Raw genomic sequence first — 18,192 nt, 5'->3', positions numbered from 1 at the left:
TATCATATCCTACTCTACCCTATCCTACCCTACTCTATCATATCCTACTCTACCCTACTCTATCATAATCATATCCTACTCTACCCTATCCTACTCTACTCTATCATATCCTACTCTACCCTATCCTACCCTACTCTATCATATCCTACATGCTGGTTTGTGTATGGTGTGTTAATGTGGATATTAAACATTCAGACATTGTCAACATGTTTATGGTTTTTCCTTTTCTCCACTCCGAGCCGTCCTCCCCTCACGAGGAGAACATCTAAAGTATGTTAGGGTCACCGGAGCTCAGGGTCTGAACAGTGATGTGACCCTTGACCCCAGACCACGTCCTGTCCACAGTCCAGTGAGCTGGTGAGAGGACGTGACCTCATTCAGTCACATGACCAACGCAACACACACGCACGCACGCACACACACGCGCACGCACACACGCACACACGCACACACGGATCACAGCGAGAAGCCAACAGTCTGACTGACGCAACAACAACAACAGATGCATAAACAACAACAACCCGACCGTAAACACGAGGTGTAGTCAAAGCTTTGCATAGACGCACACTGCGCATGCGCCTCCTCGCTGTGCAGGCTTCCTCCGATAAACTTTAACTCCTTTAAACGGGAGCCTGCGAGTAGCGCACGTGACCGGAGAGGACCTCAACCGGGAGGTCCCGGTGGTGAACCGGAGGTCCCCTCAACGCGAAGCTTTAGCTCCCGTAGTCACGTCGAGAGACATCGGGGACCGTCACACCGGCGGTGGCGTAGCTCGTGAGGAGCCGCCGGTGGCCCCGCGCGGTTCCTCCGAAACAACGACGCGTCCCGGGACCGGTTCGTACCTGCCAGCTCGTCCGGTTCCAGTCCGGTTTCCGTGTCGATCCCGCAGACAGCGAAGTAGTGCGCGAAGCGGCACGGCGCCGCGCCGGAGCCCGCGCTGCTGCCGCTCATCGCCGCGGCGCGCAGCGGGAGCGCGCAGCGGAGCCGCCGCTAGTCCTGCGGGTGACACGTCGTCATGGCGGGGGAGGCAGGAGAGGCGCACCGGGGAACGGAGCTCCGGGCCCGGCGGGCTTCGGGTTCTGAGCCGGTGGAGTTCGGGGGAAGCGGTGTCGCGCGGAAAGTTCGCTCGTGTCGTAGCGACCGCCTCCTGGACCCGGGAGCAGCGAGTGACTGAGACCGGGACACCGGGGAGGAGACAGGGGGGCGGGGAGAGGACCGGGGGCGGGACTTTCAAATACAGAGAGAGAGAGAGACAGACACACACACAGACAGACAGACACACAGACACACACAGACAGACAGACACACAGACACACACAGACACACACAGACAGACAGACACACACACACACACACACACAGACAGACACACACAGACAGACAGACACACAGACACACACAGACAGACACACACACAGACAGACAGACACACAGACACACACAGACAGACAGACACACAGACACACACACACACACACACACAGACAGACACACAGACACACACAGACAGACACACAGACACACACAGACAGACACACACACAGACAGACAGACACACAGACACACACAGACAGACACAGACAGACACACACACAGACAGACAGACACACACAGACAGACAGACACACAGACAGACAGACACACAGACACAGACAGACACACAGACAGACAGACACACAGACACAGACAGACACACAGACACCATGTTTAAGGTTTTTTCACGTGATTTAATGGCAATGTTTATTATCATCGTAACTTTATTTTTATACGTTACTTATCTTTTTATATACTTTTTACATGTATTATGTGAATGTGTTACTATTTTAATATAATATTAATAATAATAAAAATAATAATACACATCATTATTGTTGTTGCCGTAATAAACAAACTTGACCAACATGATGTTAGAGTGAATCAGTAGATTCTATTATCCATAACACAACATGTTTATTCCCAGGAGATAAACTACATTTAAAATATCTTTAAATCCTTATAGTGTCCGTTTATATATATTTGTATATTTATATATATAAATATATATATATTTGTATATTTATATATATAAATATATATATATTTGTATATTTATATATATATACACAAATATATATATATATTTATATATATAAATATATTTATATATATTTGTATATTATGTGTATCTATTTGTATATTTATATATATATATACAAATATATATATTTGTATATTTATAGATATATACAAATATATATATATATTTATATATATATACAATGTATATTTATATCTATATATATACACATATATATTTGTATATTTATATCTATATACAAATATATCTATTTGTATATTTATTGATATATACAAATATATATTTGTATATTTATATCTATATATATATACACATTTGTATATTTATATCTATATATATATGTATATATAATCAGTGCTGTGTTTGTGTGCACGTGTGTGTTTATGTTTGTGTGTGCGTGATATAACATGGAGATCAGCCGCTCTGCAGTACAGGTCGCAATGCCTCCCTCTAGTGGTGAAACAGAGCAGCGCACTCAGGTTAACGTCGCCCACAGGGAGAGCTTCACAAAGTACACACGTGTACACACTTCTAGGATATTGATTTATGGAAGTACACAAATGGATGAGTAATGCATGTAATGTCTTCGTCACATAGTTGTTATTAAGCCAGATAATGACTTAATTTATGCAAATTAATTCCTCAAAGAATTGAGTCATTTATTCTTTCAGTGTCTTCCAGTTCAAACAGACTGACCCGGTAATGGGACACACAGACGTTACGAGTCTTTGAGCAGAGTATAGTTATGTAACTGTTACAAACATAGCAGCAGGGCCTGACCTTTGGGACATTGAGGAACTAAACCGGTGAGGAAGGCCTGCTCATCATCATCATGGCTGCAAACAGGACCACCAGTAAGGAGGTGAAGAGGACACTTATTTTATCATATATATGTAATATTTATGAACAGCAGCATGGTCCTGAAGACCTGATGGCATCTGCCCTTCAGCCCCAGGGTCCTGGAGACCTGCAGCACCCTGAGGTGGTCCCGGTGCGGTGGCAGACGTCGGGCCTGGTCCCTGGTCCAAAGAAGTCCACGCCGTCCGACCTAAAGGACCTCCCCCCAGTTGCCCTCTCATGCCACAGACGGAGGTTCTGGTCTTGGCTCACCTTCGGCCGCAGGTGAGACCCAGACCGACGCACCACGAAGGTCTGGATAGCTGCTGCTGTCATGCTAACGCCGTGTTTAGCTTTATAAACCAACATGAACTATACACACACGTCACTACAGCAGGCCGACAAGCATTTTATTTATTACCTATTCTGAATTTCTAGAAGACGAATACCTTTATGGATATTTTAAATTGTATAATTCATGGTAATTAAAACAAACTGTGGAATCGTGATACGAGGAATTTAAATGAAGCCGAGCAACAATTATATCGTTTTGTCTTTTTGTTCCCGAGGAAGAAGCCACGAGATCTGGAACTAAAACGATGTCCTCAGTAAACAACATGTTGTGGATATGATAATGATATATGCGACATGTCTCCTGTGACCGTGTAGCGGCGTGCAGCGAGACGGCGTGCAGCGAGACGGCGTGCAGCGAGACGGCCTGCAGCGAGACGGCGTGCAGCGAGACGGCCTGCAGCGAGACGGCCTGCAGCGAGACAGCGTGCAGCGAGACGGCCTGCAGCGAGACGGCGTGCAGCGAGACGGCCTGCAGCGAGACGGCCTGCAGCGAGACGGCGTGCAGCGCCCCGTTCCAACGGGGTAGTGCAGGCCTGTGCGCGTGACGATGCCTCCCTCTAGTGGCGGAACAGAAGAACACACCAGACACAGCAGAGGTTGGAGTTGAGACTTTATGCATTCTTACATTGACGCTTTAAAAAGTGTGACAACATTACACATGAACACTGCAGTCGGTTCCAAAGTAAAAAAAAGAAAAGTAAAAAAGTCATATGGAGATCAAATTAGCTGAAAAGTTTAAAGTTTTAACTGGATTCAGATCAGAGATGTAACAACTTAAGAGTTAAATATATACATTTTGAGGTAGCAAGTTAAAAGAACTCAAACATTCAAAAGTAAATAGCTGGTATAACAAATTAAAGGAAGTAACGGGAACAGTTAAAACCCAGAACACGGTTTGGACTGGACGTGAAGCGGCAGGTCGGATCAGGACACTCGTCTCACAGGTACTGTCTCGGAGGGGTTCTGTCCTTCTCCTCCTCCCAGCTCGGACCTACGATGCCAGACAGACAGGAACAGAAAGAACAAACGGATTACACGTTGACCCGAGCGGTCCAGAACACGCGCCTCGCTCGGCTTTCTGTCGTGGAGCAACCGTGTGAGAAAAATGTGAAGTCACCTTTTGTTGATTTGTCTGACCACTTGTAACCGTCCCCCACCGAGTCCCCTACAGCAGGAACAAAGGTCAGCATGCATTCTGATTAGAGGAATGACGACGTGTGCATTCATTCAGGCAAACGCATGTCAAGAGACTTTGAGGTACACACGTCTTTCTTTGGTGGAAACCCGGTTTATGGCCTTCGTCCAGCGTTTGGCGTCATGAGCGGCTCTCTTCATCAGGATCGTCGCAGGCTTGGGGGTGTTGAGCCTCTTTCTGGGGGCCCTGTCATCACTGGCCCCGTCATGGCGCCGCTGGCGCCGCCGTTCTAGTCCAACATCGTCCTCCCTCAATCCGATCTCTCCCCCGATTGGACGATGGCTTTTCACTTGTTCCTTTGCCTTGCCGGTTGAAGGTGATTGCGCGGTGGAGGCTGGGCCTTTGGAGGGAGGCTGGTTCCGTGTGGAGGAGCTGCTGCGAGACCGCGGGCGACCGGGCGGAACCGAGAGCTCTCTGGGATTATAGGGTAGGCGAGAGGCGGCTTCCAATGGAGTCAACGGTCGTGAGGAAGGTTCTGCCGGGCTCAAGCGTCGTGAGGAAGGTTCTGACGGGTTCAAGCGTCGTGAGGAAGGTTCTGCTGGGCTCAAGCGTCGTGAGGAAGGTTCTGACGGGTTCAAGCATCGTGAGGAAGGTTCTGCTGGGCTCAAGCGTCGTGAGGAAGGTTCTGACGGGTTCAAGCATCGTGAGGAAGGTTCTGACGGGTTCAAGCATCGTGAGGAAGGTTCTGCTGGGCTCAAGCGTCGTGAGGAAGGTTCTGCCGGGCTCAAGCGTCGTGAGAAAGGTTCTGACGGGTTCAAGCGTCGTGAGGAAGGTTCTGCCGGGTTCAAGCGTCGTGAGGAAGGTTCTGCTGGGCTCAAGCGTCGTGAGGAAGGTTCTGCCGGGCTCAAGCGTCGTGAGGAAGGTTCTGACGGGTTCAAGCGTCGTGAGGAAGGTTCTGCCGGGTTCAAGCGTCGTGAGGAAGGTTCTGCCGGGCACAAGCATCGTGAGGAAGGTTCTGCCGGGCTCAAGCGTCGTGAGGAAGGTTCTGCCGGGCTCAAGCGTCGTGAGGAAGGTTCTGCCGGGCTTAAGCGTCGTCTGGCTACAGGAAGTTGTCTACTTGTGGAAGACGAGCTATTGAAGGAAGCGGATGGTCCTTCCTGCACAGGTAAGGGAAGCGGTCTCGCCACCCTTGGGGGTTTCCGTGGATTGGGCTGAACTTTGTCGTTTGTTGCTTTGGTTTTATCGTTTGCCGGTACGGGTGAGAAGAATCGTACTTTTTTATTTTGGTCAAACGGTGCTTTCTTGTCACGGGACTTTGTCTTTTTGCCGGATGCCGTGGCGGCCTCTGGGGACCGAGAACCACCTTTACCCTGCTTGTGGACTTCTTTAAACAGTTTCAAGCCTCCTTTGGGTCCAGAACACGTCGCCACATAGCGAGGAATCACAGGCGTGTCAGACAAATGAGAGCCGGCTTCCTTCATCACAGGCTTTTCTGCCAAGTCTTCAGATGAAGATTCTTTTTGTTTAGGATTGGCGTGAGCAGGTTTACAGAGACGGACCACAGAGTCCGTTGCTCTGCTTTTTGAAGCCTTTAAATCACCGTCACTACTGTCCTCTGAAAATATTTCTTTTGTACGCACCTTTATTCTTTTAAGCACAGTCTCAGAATCGAGTCGAACAGCTCTTGATGTTTTTTTCCTCTTGGCCTTCCGTGGTACGTGCTCAGAGCCGCCGGTAGCTCCGCCCCGCGGTCCACCGGGCAGCACGTCAGAACACGAATCCTCAGTCGCTTCTCTGAGCTGGGGGTCATGAGCCTGGTGCTGTGGCGAGTCTGCAGGAGGCGCTCTGGCGTCTTCAGCAGGTCCACATTCATCGTCCGCACTGTCAAGTCGAACATACGGGGGGGCGTCGCCTTGGTGCGAAGCGGGAGCGCTTGGCCTTTGGTAGCTTTGGGCGGGGTCATCCTCTTCCTCAGAGTTGATAAGTATTACATTTTTTTCCAAGCAAATCTTTTGCATGTTGGTCTTGCGTTGAAGACGCTTAGAGCCACACCTTCCTGCACTCTGAGACGAGTCAGAGGAAACATCCTGCTCCACCACTTGAAATGCAGATCCGTTCTTTCGACTCGTCTCTTTGAAGGCCCCCGGTGAACGTCTCAGTTGTCGACTGAACTGCGCATCAACACCGTCTCCAGAGCTTGAAGAGTGTAACCGTTTCCTCTTGAGGTTTTTTTTGCTTTCTTCTAGAATTTCATCCTCTGTGTCAGAATCTACAATTATAATACAATCCCTTTGTGAATGTTCAGAGCGGACGGCATTGGCTATAATTGTCAGTCTAGATTTTTGAAACTTGTCCACGCCCCATGTCCGATCTTCTTGCAAAATTGTAACCTCATCGTCTGACGAAGAGGGCGAGGGCAAAGAGTCATCGGCCTTGGAGGCCACAGCTGCTACGCCTTTCCTCAACACCTTCTGGGACGCGGTCATATAGTTGTGTTTTAAAGCAGAGGGGTAATCTAAACTGTCGTCAGTTCCACAGCTGTCTGAAGACCCTCTTCCATCACCCTCAGAGTCCATGTCATGTTCAAAGGGGTTACGGTCCGATGACGGCCGAATGACACGCGTACATTGCTCAGCTCGCATTAGGTCCTCCAACGTGTCAAACACCAGCAGCGGGGGGAACGCAGTCGCTTGCGCAAGATTTGGAGATGGGCAGCATTTTGGACTTGGGAGATTAGTTTCTGGCCTCTCCTGGTCCTCATCTTCTGGTTCATATGCGAGGTTGAATATGCTTATAGGTATGACTAAATGGTCATCGTCCATCTCATCATTAGTCGTATCACCATCGCTCAAAACAGAGGACGGACTATATGAAACAGAGGGCTTTGTTTGTCTCCCACAGCCACACTTAGCTTCAGAACCATCTTCAATCTCAACAAAACACAAAGAACAATATTGTGCTACGACAAGTGCTTTAGTCTTCATCTCAGCTCGACCCTGCACATGTCCATAGCCGGTGTTTTCAAATGGTGACGGCCTCTCGTAGCGAGCAGCTCCCACAGTGGGTATGGGCGTCTCCTCAGCCAGAGACTCACACAGAGTTTCCGCTTCACTTATATTTTCATACTGTGGGGCTTCAAAACATGCAGGAGAGCTACATTCCCAGAGCTCTTTGGTTGGTAGTTCTGTGGCCAGAGCGTAATCGTCTGAACGCTCTTCTAACGGTGGACGTGCTTCCCCCGCCGTGCCTTCACAGAGCGGGGCATGTTTTTGTAACTTGTTCTCTGGTCCTGATTCGCTTAAATGTGTTTGCGAGGGAGCAAAACCCACGTCTTCCCTCGCTTCGGGTTGATCCTCAGTGCTTTTCTTTCGTTTTGGATTGCCCTTTATTAGTGACGAGAATGCAAACGTTCCGTTTCCAGACACCACTGGACCTGATTTGGTTTGGGGATCCTCTGCGACATCGAGCATACCGGGCACGCTGTCCATCTGTACGGTGCCCACAGGTTCATGGGCTGCATCTCCTTTCTTTCCCTCCGTCATGTGGAGGAAAGTCCACGAAACACCAGGCACTTGGTCCACATTCTTGTTGCCACTTAACAAAGAAGACCTGTATTCCTCTTGCGGTGCGATGCGGTTGAGCACCAAAGATCGTCGCTCGTCCCTCATGTCATCGTCCCATGTCATTCCAGGCAACACTGGACTCTCCTCTTCAGTCTTTGTGCAAGCGGCAGCAACTTTCAGCATTATATGTGGATATTCTGTGGATGCAAAGAGATTAACATTATCTATATTCCCATTCCAATACTGTTGCAGAATGACTTTAGAAACATTCTTGGTCTCAGAAATGCTGCCTGTAGACGCCAGCATGGCAATGAGCGCCTTCAGTGCAGTTGATGAATAATTAAGAGCGGTCAAGGCATTCTCTAAGTACCTCTCGCACCATTTACTATAGACACCGTCATCGTTACCAATATATGCATCTTCACAGTCATCTGAATAAACAAGTTTACATGCACAGATACACCCAAATGTTTCTTTACTGACAGAACAACTACCAATGCACTCTTTTCTACAGATGCATTTGTAAGACAATGTTTAGAGTGTTCTACAGCAGTGACTAGTATACCTGTTGAATGTTTCTCTGATGCGGCTGTAGCACAATCACCCAACTTGTTAAACTGGGCCGTTAACTCAAAGCCGTTTGAATGGTCCTCTTCGAGGGCTGAACAGTTGTATTGTTCCGCTGCAGCAGAGCACTCCTCCAGCCTGGGATCTTCTCCTCCAGAGGTTGTGGGGAGGTGGGACTCGACTGACTTCAGTACGGAGTCCATTCCCAATTCATCGGAATAAACAGCACTCATTTTTTTCTGATTTATATCGTTGCGAAAATCGTCAAGTTTTTTTAAAAGCATGCGATGTATATCCTCATCTGTCGGCGGTTTCCTGTCACCAACTGACCAGCCTGTGGACGGCTGCAGGCCGAGGGAGGGAGAGGAACCCTGCCGATGGGGGTTGGAAGGAGTTCCTCCTGCAGGATGGAGGTGCTGTGTGCTAGTCTGCTCACAGTCGAGCACAGCTAGCGACCCTTTAACTCGCTGACCTGTACGGCGTCTTCTGCCCGGAACATTACTATTGAGCAACATAGTTTCCTCTGGTGAAGATTTGGTGGTAAAACAGCCGGACGGCTTTTCAGAAAGTAAGTCCAACAGCAGTGGACAAGTTTTTACCATTTCCCCAGAATGCTGAAGCGTTAGAGGACCAGTCTGTGCTGCTTTAAAGCCGTCTCTATGGAATGCTGCAGAATCGGTCCCAGTGGAAAGGGCACAAATCAAATGTTTTCTTTGTTGCAGTCCAGTATTCTGGTTCAAATTGGATCCTTTCAGAAAACGGCTCCTAAAATCTACTTTGGAACAGTCCATTTGTTCTCCACCGTTACTAAACGATTGTCTTACAGAGTAACCGACTGACGTCCCATAATAACTGCTGTGCTGTACAGAGACGTGTGCCGATAGATGACGGTCAGCCGATGTACACAAGTTAGTCGTAGTGTTGATCAGTACGGAGGGCTGGGATCCAGTGCTCCCTGTACTCGGCAGTACTTTCTGTTGGTGAAGTCCCTGTGAATTTTGTTGTGCGTCGCTTTTCTGCAAGCGAGCAGGGCCGGATGCCAATCCGTGGTACCCAGGATTTCGAGAGGCTACCATGTTGTTTTGCATTTCATTCTCAGGGTGAACTATTTGTAGTGATGGCCCGCGGGAATGACGGAGCACCAATGTTACTCCAGTGTTGGCGTGCAGAATAGAATCCTCCTTGGCCGTGTGGACATCCAGATCGCATCTAGAGCAATCTTTCAAGTGATGACTTCAGTTTGCTTTTCAAATCTAGGAGACAAACACAAGGACAAACAGTGATTGGTGGGAGTCCCTTTACTACAACATAGGCCTTTTCCACTGCGGGAACACAACAGCAAAGCCAAATACTACATGTTCTCTTTTGAAGAATGACACAAGTCTGTAAATGATGACAGCAGTAGGTTCTACACCACATTCTTCACAATCCCCTAACTGTCCAGCCTTAAGCCGGTCCCGAGGAGAAAAATTAGCTCTGGCGAGGTAAAATAATGTGGTGCCGGTCTTGTGTACTCTTTGCTCCTTTATGTCCACCTCCTACAGCCGGTGGGGTTCATGTGAGTCATCCCATGTTAATTTATCCATCCATTATCTGTATCTGCACTAAAAGCCTGGAATCTCTCAGCTCACATTCCAGGTGCATCCTGGACCGGTCAATAAAAGGCTTCCACAGAGAACAGCATTCACAATTACATACAACTGTGCTTCACTAAAGGTGGAAGCTTAGGTATTTAAACACTCTGCAGACCACCAACTTATTGCTTTTGCTACCGATATTAGAGCCGGTTCATCGCAAAGCTGACAAGACCCGGGTTCAGACCTTTGAGCCGACCCCGTCTGCAGAGTTCTAGTGGACTGGCTACATTGGCTTTGTGGCGTGAAAGTTTCCACGATTAAAAAGTAAACAAATAGAAGCAGCGGGGACTAAAGGAACGTTCACGCCAAAACGCTTGCGTTCACTCACCCGACCATTTGTCGTGTTGACACCATAAGAGGAGACCAAATAACTCGGTAAAATTCAAGCATGTCTTAAAGACATAAAACCATGGATGACCTGCAACTTCTTGATGTTAAACAGACAAAACCAAAGTAATTTTAATCGGCCCTGAGCACCTCAGAGATCAATTATCTGGTGATGTGGTTTCTGTAGACGGCATTGCCCTGGCATCCAACACCACTGTAAAGAATCTTGGCGTTATCTTTGATCGGGACTTGTCCTTTAACTCCCACGTAAAGCAAATCTCAAAGACTGCATTCTTTCATCTACGTAATATTTCAAAAATCAGGCACATCTTGTCTCAAAAAGATAAAGAAAAATTGGTTCACGCGTTCGTTACTTCGAGACTGGATTACTGCAACTCCTTATTATCAGGCTGCTCTAATAAATCTCTTAGGTCAACTCCTTATTATCAGGCTGCTCTATAAGTCTCTTAGGTCAACTCCTTATTATCAGGCTGCTCTAATAAATCTCTTAGGTCCCTCCAGTTGATCCAGAATGCTGCAGCTCGTGTTCTCACTAAAACTAAGAAAAGAGATCACATCACTCCTGCACTAGCTGCTCTGCACTGGCTCCCAGTAAAATCAAGAATCACTTTTAAAATTCTTCTCTTAACCTACAAAGCCTTGATTGGTGATGCACCATCATATCTTAAGGAGCTTGTAGTACCATATTGCCCCACTAGAGAGCTACACTCACTAAATGCGGGACTACTTGTAGTTCCTAGAGTCCTAAAAAGTAGAATGGGAGCCAGAGCCTTTAGTTATCAAGCTCCTCTTCTATGGAACCAGCTTCACCTTCAGTCCGGGAGGCAGACACAGTCACCTCGTTTAAGAGTAGACTGAAGACTTTCCTCTTTGACAGAGCTTATAGTTAGGGCTGAATCAGGTTCACCTGGTCCAGCCCCTGGAGACGCTGCTATAGGCTGAGGGACGTTTAGGATACACTGAGCACCTATCTCCTCTTTTTTCTCTCCTTAGGGATGAATGTTCATCTCTCCATCACACATTACTAACTCTGCTTTCTCCCCGGAGTCCTTTTGACTTCACGTCTCATGGGGTCATCGGACCCTATGAGACGGCATAGATCCTATCTGCTGATGGATCATCGAGGTCTGGGTCGTGGAACTCCTGCTCAGTGGCGGTGCGTCCATAGAGGGCGCTAGGGCGCCACCCCTCTTAAAATTTTGAGATGGAAAAAAAACAAAACAAAACATCCTGTCAAAAAACATTATATGCCAAATCATTTAAATAGTAAATATACCGTGTTGACGCGCTAAATGTGTGTGGGAGACAGTCAGCCTGTCAACAACCACTTACGTTAATGTGAAAAAATATAATATATCGCCACTCATCCTCACGGAGAGAAGCCCCGCCCCCTTTACGGGACACCGGCCCAACGTGTGTGTACGGGAGCGAGCAAACATTTCAGTCGTTTCGGCAAGGACGGATTCTCATTGGAGGATGAAACGTGAATCTTGGGGCACAAAAATGTGCGCTCATTGGCCAATGACATCTTTTTATTATTTCACGTGACTGGACTATTCGGCAGATCAGAGACCGGTATCGTTCCCTCAGCCAGAGAGCTCCACGGAGCTACGGGAGCAGGTAGCTAACGAAGCTGTTAGCTGGAGCTCAGTGAGTAATGCGCTGTTTAGTTTCCCATCTGTTGTTCCAAAGTCCTGGGACTGAAACTCTCTGGACTACAACGGGGTGAGGGATCTAAAGAGCTGCAGACAAGTGGAAAGCACGAATCTTGCCGCAGTTATCTAGCTAAGAGCATGAAGCTAACGAGCTAACAGCCTGAAGCTAACCCTGTTTACAGTCAGGAGAAGGAGACCGAACTGCATCGAAACACAAGGAAGAAGTTCTGAAACAGACACATTCCCTCCAGAATAATGGAGGCTGGTTACAGACATGATGACTTTAACCAGAGAGTTATGGAGAAGACCTTTAAAGAGAGGAGCTACTTGTCTTTAAAGTAGTGGCTCTGCTCTGTCACCCAATGTAACATGTGATCTCTCTGGCTCTATTCTGCTCTGAACCTCTTTCATGTGAGGGTGAAACTCTTTTATTTTGCAAACCTCTGAAACCCAACCCAATGTTCCTTAAAGCTGCTCTGAACCTCTAAAGTCACAGTGTGTTTAGTTGTTGTTGGACCGTGTTGAGCACGCTGTGTTCTTGAAATAAAGCTTTGTTTTTTACTATATTCTACTCAAAACCTCTTTTCTTCTCATTGTTGAGTGATATTTAAACTGCGCCCCCCCCCCCCCCCAAAAAAAGAATTCACCAGCCGCCACTGCTCCTGCTACCGACTACGCCACTGTCCTGTTGAGACTCCGCCCACTCCTCCTCCCCACCGCCATCTGCCTGATGGACCGTGGAGGTCTCCATCGTGGAATATGCCTACTATGAACTATTCATCCACTCTGTCATATTCATTGAATGTATTGAACTCTAATCTGTCCTTCTGTACACATGACATATATTGTTCTGTCCATCCTGGAGAGGGATCCTCCTCTGTTCTCTCCTGAAGGTTTCTTCCCTTTTTTTCCCCCTGAAGGGTTATTTGGGAGTTTTTCCTGGTCCGATGTGAGGTTTTGGGGCAGGGATGTCTATGTGTACAGATTGTAAAGCACTCCGAGACAAATTTGTAATTTGTGAAATTGGGCTATACAAATAAACTGAATTGAATAAGCGTTGCGAAGCTCCGCGAGGGGCGGGGCTTATCTGTGTCTCGTCTCGGTAAAGACCGTTAGCATTTCTTTCATCCAGCACGGAATAACTAACCACTAGTTCCGCTTTATACTTGTTGAGGACATCCCACAAACGTCGGAACATCCAACGCCCTCGTGTTTGGGTTCATGACATCACCCGTAGGCTCACTCAGCTCGGTCACTTTCACCGATTAAGTTACTGTTACGTCTGAAAAACTTCCGCTTCCAGCGCTACGAGAGCGGAAACATCTAAACGCCGTTATTGTGTTCATAACATTATTAGGGTCCGAGCGACAGACGAAGTCTGTCCGAGAGGACCCTATTGTTATTGTTAGGGGAATTATTCTTCTGATTTTTATTTTTGAACATTGGGGGCATGTATCATATCCCAAAACTCACCAAATTTGGCAAGCTTGTCAGGCTTGGTGAAAATAGACGGATGACACCGACCTCGCAATTCGGCTTTCAAAAATTGCTCTCTAGGGCCACCTGGAAGTTTGACCGGCGACGCCCTCACCCAGTATGTTCAAATGACTAGTTTTTTTCCCCCCCAAGTCCACTTGGACCTGCTCTACAAAAAAGCCTCTCAGGACCCTAAGCTCCGCCTGCTTAAATTTTCCACCATATTTTTTTTGGGTGAAAAACACAGGCGTTTGCTCTGACATGCGGGGTCCAATTCATACCAAACCTATTGGAGATAATGATTATGGAAGCTACATCATCTAAGATCTATCATCTTTTTTCAAATATATCATTGTGGTAAGGATCTATGGCCCAACGAACATTTTAGTGGCGTGTCCTGTTTTGTAATGCTCATAACTTCAACACTATTGGGAAAAAATAACAACAGACTTTCAGGATATGTGCAGAATGGAGCCTGAAACATTCACAGCGAATTTCGTGCAATTTGAACTGTAGGGGGCGCTACAATAATTCACCAAAGTTGGCCGTTTTCGCTTGATTTGGCCAGTTTCCACTTTTTCCCCTTCGATTATTTCTCCCACAAAACGCCAACAGAATCGGCTAAAAATCAGTTTTATAGAATCTCAAGACTTGAATAATGAACACTGTCAAAAAAAAACGGACTTTTCGTCGGTAGAAAAGACGTTTTTTTACTGCCAATAATTTTGTACTTTCTGTGATTTCTTTATGCTAAAAACTATTGCTTAAACTCATCCAATACTTCCCAGAAAAATCAGGCATGATGCCAGTCAAGGCCTGAACACATTCACACAAAGAAACAACCACATTTCTTACAGGAACACCCATTGATCACCTATTGAGAAGTAAAATAACCATAATTTATTCACTTTCACGATAATCTTACCTCCTACAGCTGCTGCAATTCCATCTAATCAGTGGTATAGAGCAATAGGTGCTTGCCTAGTGACACAGACCTGTTTTTGATTCCAGGCTAAGGCAAAAATAATGTTATGAGTTTTTTTCTACACTTTACTTTGAGACATATGATGCATGGATATGTTCACAGACTCAAAGCGCCACCTAGTGGCTCAACTGGACTTCCTTCAGTCCGCCCCAAATTTGTTTGACTAGCCCGTTATTTAGAATGGAATAAGAACTCTCTCTCTCTATTTTTCTCTGTCCTTCCCCTCTCTACTACCCTCCTCGCTGGTCTGATACGGATCCGTATTGCCCTCTTACGTCATTTTAAAAATGAGCTATATTGATAGACAGCCAAGAGCAGTGGTCCTCAAACTAAGGCCCGCCTCCACATTTGGCCCGGCCCTCTGAACAATACCAGAGAGGCCTTATGATTTTTTTTCAGTCTGGCCACGCAAATCCTAGACAAGCCCGTTATTTAGAATGGAATAAGAACTCTCTCTCTCTTTTTCTCTCTCTCCTCTCTACTCTAACATAACTAATGTCAGTAAACAGCTGGACGAGGCTTTTAAATCACGGATTTCGTGAGTTTTTGGTTTATAGGGACACATGATGCATGAATATGTTCACAGACTCAAAGCGCCACCTTGTGGCTCAACTGGACTTTGTCGAATCTGCCCCAAACTTGTCGCGCTTGTTATAAGTCGCGGCCCGAGTCGAGTCCGGCCGAGCGGGCGGCGTCCCGCCGGCTCCCGACCGCGCGGGTGAGCGAGGACCCGTTCGACCCTGCTTGCAGCTTTAATTAGGTCCGAGCGACAGACGAAGTCTGTCCGAGAGGACCCTATTGAAATTGTTAGGGGTATTATTATTCTTCTGGATTTTTATTTTAGAACATTGGGGGCATATATCATATCCCAAAACTCACCAAATTTGGCAAGCTTGTCAGGCTTGGTGAAAATAGACGGATGACACCGACCTCGAAATTCGGCTTTCAAGAATTGCTCTCTAGCGCCACCTGGAAGTTTGACCGGCGACGCCCCTCACCCAGTATGGTCAAATGACTAGCTTATTTTTCCCAAGTCCACTTGGACCTGCTCTACAAAAAAGCCTCTCAGGACCCTAAGCTCCGCCTACTTAAATTTTCAGCCATATTTTTTTTGGTGAAAAACACATCGGAGGCGTTTGCTCTGACATGCGGGTTCCAATTCATACCAAACCTATTGGAGATAATGATTATGGAAGCTATATAATCTAAGATCTATCATCTTTTTTCAAATATATCATTGTGGTAAGGATCTATGGCCCAACAAACATTTTAGGGGCATGTCCTGTTTTGAAATGCTCATAACTTCAAAACTATTGGGGGGAAAAAAACAGACTTTCAGGATATGTGCAGAATGGAGCCTGGAACATTCACAGCAAATTGTGTGCAATTTGAACCGTAGGGGGCGCTACAATAATTCACCAAAGTTGGCCGTTTTTTGCTTGATTTGGACATTTTCCTTTTTTTTACTGAGAAGGATTTCTACCCCAAAACGCCAACAGAATCGGCTCAAAATAAGTTTTATAGAATCTCAAGACTTGAATAATGAACACTGTGAAAAAAAACGGACTGTTCGTCGGTAGAAAATTGAAATTTTTTTACTGCCAATAATTGTGTACTTTCTGTGATTTCTTTATGCTAAAAACTATTGCTTAAACTCATCCAATACTTCCCAGAAAAATCAGGCATGATGCCAGTCAAGGCCTGAACACATTCACACAAAGAAACAAGCACATTTCTTCCAGGAACACCTATTGATCACCTATTGGAGATTGGATCGGCAGTTGCTCGCCGCCTACCAGAGTTTTTCAACTCTTACTCGGACGTCCCGCCAGGAACAGTAGCGGAACTATCTCCGTCCATTTTAGGCGCGATCTCACGCAAACGTCGCCGACGGAGGGGGAAGCGAGCTGGCGTGCTGGTTAGGCTGAGACGTCGAGCCAATCGACCCCCACTACCCACCATTTTACTGGCAAATGTACAGTCTTTGGACAATAAGCTATGCGAGCTACAGGCTCGTATTCAATTCCACCGGGAAACTAAGGACAACTGCATCATCTGCCTTACGGAGACATGGATGTCGGAGGAGGTTACCGACTCAGCCATCGAGCCGGCAGGATTTTCCGCCCACCGCGGACAGAACAAAGACTCTCTCTGGTAAAGATCGTGGAGGGGGTATGTCTCATGATAAACAGATCTTGGTGCAACCAAAGTCATGTACATACTCTCAAGTCGTTCTGTTCCCCGGACCTGGAGTACCTAATGCTCATGTGTCGACCATTCTGGCTACCAAGGGATTTTACAGCAGTCACCGTAACTGCTGTGTACATTCCGCCTCAAGCTAACACGGACATAGCGCTGAAGGAACTCTACGGGCGATCAGCGAGCAGGAGTCGGCACACCCCGAGGCTGCTTTCATTGTGGCGGGGGACTTCAACAAAGCGAACCTGAAGAAAGTTCTCCCGATGTTCTACCAACACATAACAAGCAACACGCGGGGGGAGCGGATTCTCGACCACTGCTACACTCCCTTCCGGGATGGATACAAAGCCCTCCTCCGCCCACCGCTCGCAAATCGGACCACCGCTCCATCCAACTACTCCCTGCCTACAGGCAGAGGCTAAAGCAGCAACCAATCGCTGTGAAGGAAGTGCAACGCTGGTCGGACCAATCGGAGTCTATGCTACAGGACTGTTTTGAACGTGCTGACTGGGATGTGTTCAGGGTCGCGCGGACAACAACGCCAGTGAGTACGCTGGCCTCAGTCACCGGGTTCATCAAGAAATGCATAGATGACGTTGTTCCTACCAAGTCGGTTTGGATTTATCCCAACCAGAAACCGTGGATAAATGGCGATGTTCGCGCTGCACTCAAGACGCGTAACACCGCCTTTGACTCGGGAATATGGCGGAATACAAAGAGCCCGCTACGACCTCCGTAAGACCATCGGCTCTGCCAAGCGGGAGTTCAGGAACAAGGTGGAGGAAAAGCTCAAGAGCCATGACGTGAGAGGTGTGTGGAAGGGGCTACAGACAATCACGGACTTCAGAGGGAGAACCAGCGGTGAAGAGAACTCCTCTACCTCCCTCCCAGGCGAGCTAAATACATTCTTTGCTCGGTTCGACGTGACGGCAGCCCGTCAAGGCAGCGCTGCCGAGGAGACCAGCCTGCTGATCATCTCAGAGGCTGACGTGCGCAGAGCCTTCAAGCGGGTGGACATCCGAAGGCGGCAGGTCCCGACCACATCCCGGGCGCGCCTCAGAGCATGTGCAGACCAGTTGGCAGGAGTCTTCGCAGACATCTTCAACCTCTCCCTGTCCCAGGCTGTTGTTCCTGAGAGCTTCAAGATGTCCACCATTGTGCCTGTCCCCAAACACCCCAAGGTAACCTGCCTGAATGACTGGAGACCCGTAGCCCTCACCTCGATTGTCAGTAAATGCTTGAGAGGTTGGTCAAGGACTTCATTTGTTCCATGTTGCCTGCCACGCTGGACCCATGGCAATTTGCATATCGTCAAAACAGATCCACCGACGACGAATTGCCATGGCACTTCACACCGCC

At 47.5% G+C, this 18,192-nt stretch overlaps 2 protein-coding genes across 6 annotated transcripts in view; both read right to left on the bottom strand.

The window, feature by feature from the left end:
- Positions 1-1,162, bottom strand: part of LOC130200687 (DENN domain-containing protein 5B-like) — a 35,168-nt gene extending 34,006 nt beyond the window's left edge. For 3 of the 5 annotated variants that reach the window (XM_056425155.1, XM_056425156.1, XM_056425157.1), the window contains exon 1: positions 843-1,162. In XM_056425155.1, coding sequence (XP_056281130.1) covers positions 843-951 — 109 coding nt within the window. In that variant the 5' untranslated portion in view covers positions 952-1,162. The remainder of the gene's footprint in view (positions 1-842) is intronic. The other 2 variants (XM_056425158.1, XM_056425160.1) reach the window with 2 other exon arrangements.
- A 2,699-nt stretch (positions 1,163-3,861) lies between these two features.
- The window catches only part of ttll12 (tubulin tyrosine ligase-like family, member 12), an 86,445-nt gene continuing 72,114 nt past the window's right edge, over positions 3,862-18,192 (bottom strand). The window contains exons 13-15 of the mRNA XM_056425171.1: positions 4,534-9,786; positions 4,386-4,433; positions 3,862-4,259 (exon numbers count right to left, since the gene is read on the bottom strand). The gene's annotated coding sequence lies outside the window, so the exon portion shown is untranslated. The remainder of the gene's footprint in view (positions 4,260-4,385; positions 4,434-4,533; positions 9,787-18,192) is intronic.

Source organism: Pseudoliparis swirei, chromosome 10 (assembly GCF_029220125.1).
Source record: "Pseudoliparis swirei isolate HS2019 ecotype Mariana Trench chromosome 10, NWPU_hadal_v1, whole genome shotgun sequence".
Classification (NCBI taxonomy): Eukaryota; Metazoa; Chordata; class Actinopteri; order Perciformes; family Liparidae; genus Pseudoliparis; species Pseudoliparis swirei.
The sequence above is the reverse complement of the archived record's forward strand: the minus strand, read 5'-3'. Positions and strand labels throughout refer to the sequence as shown.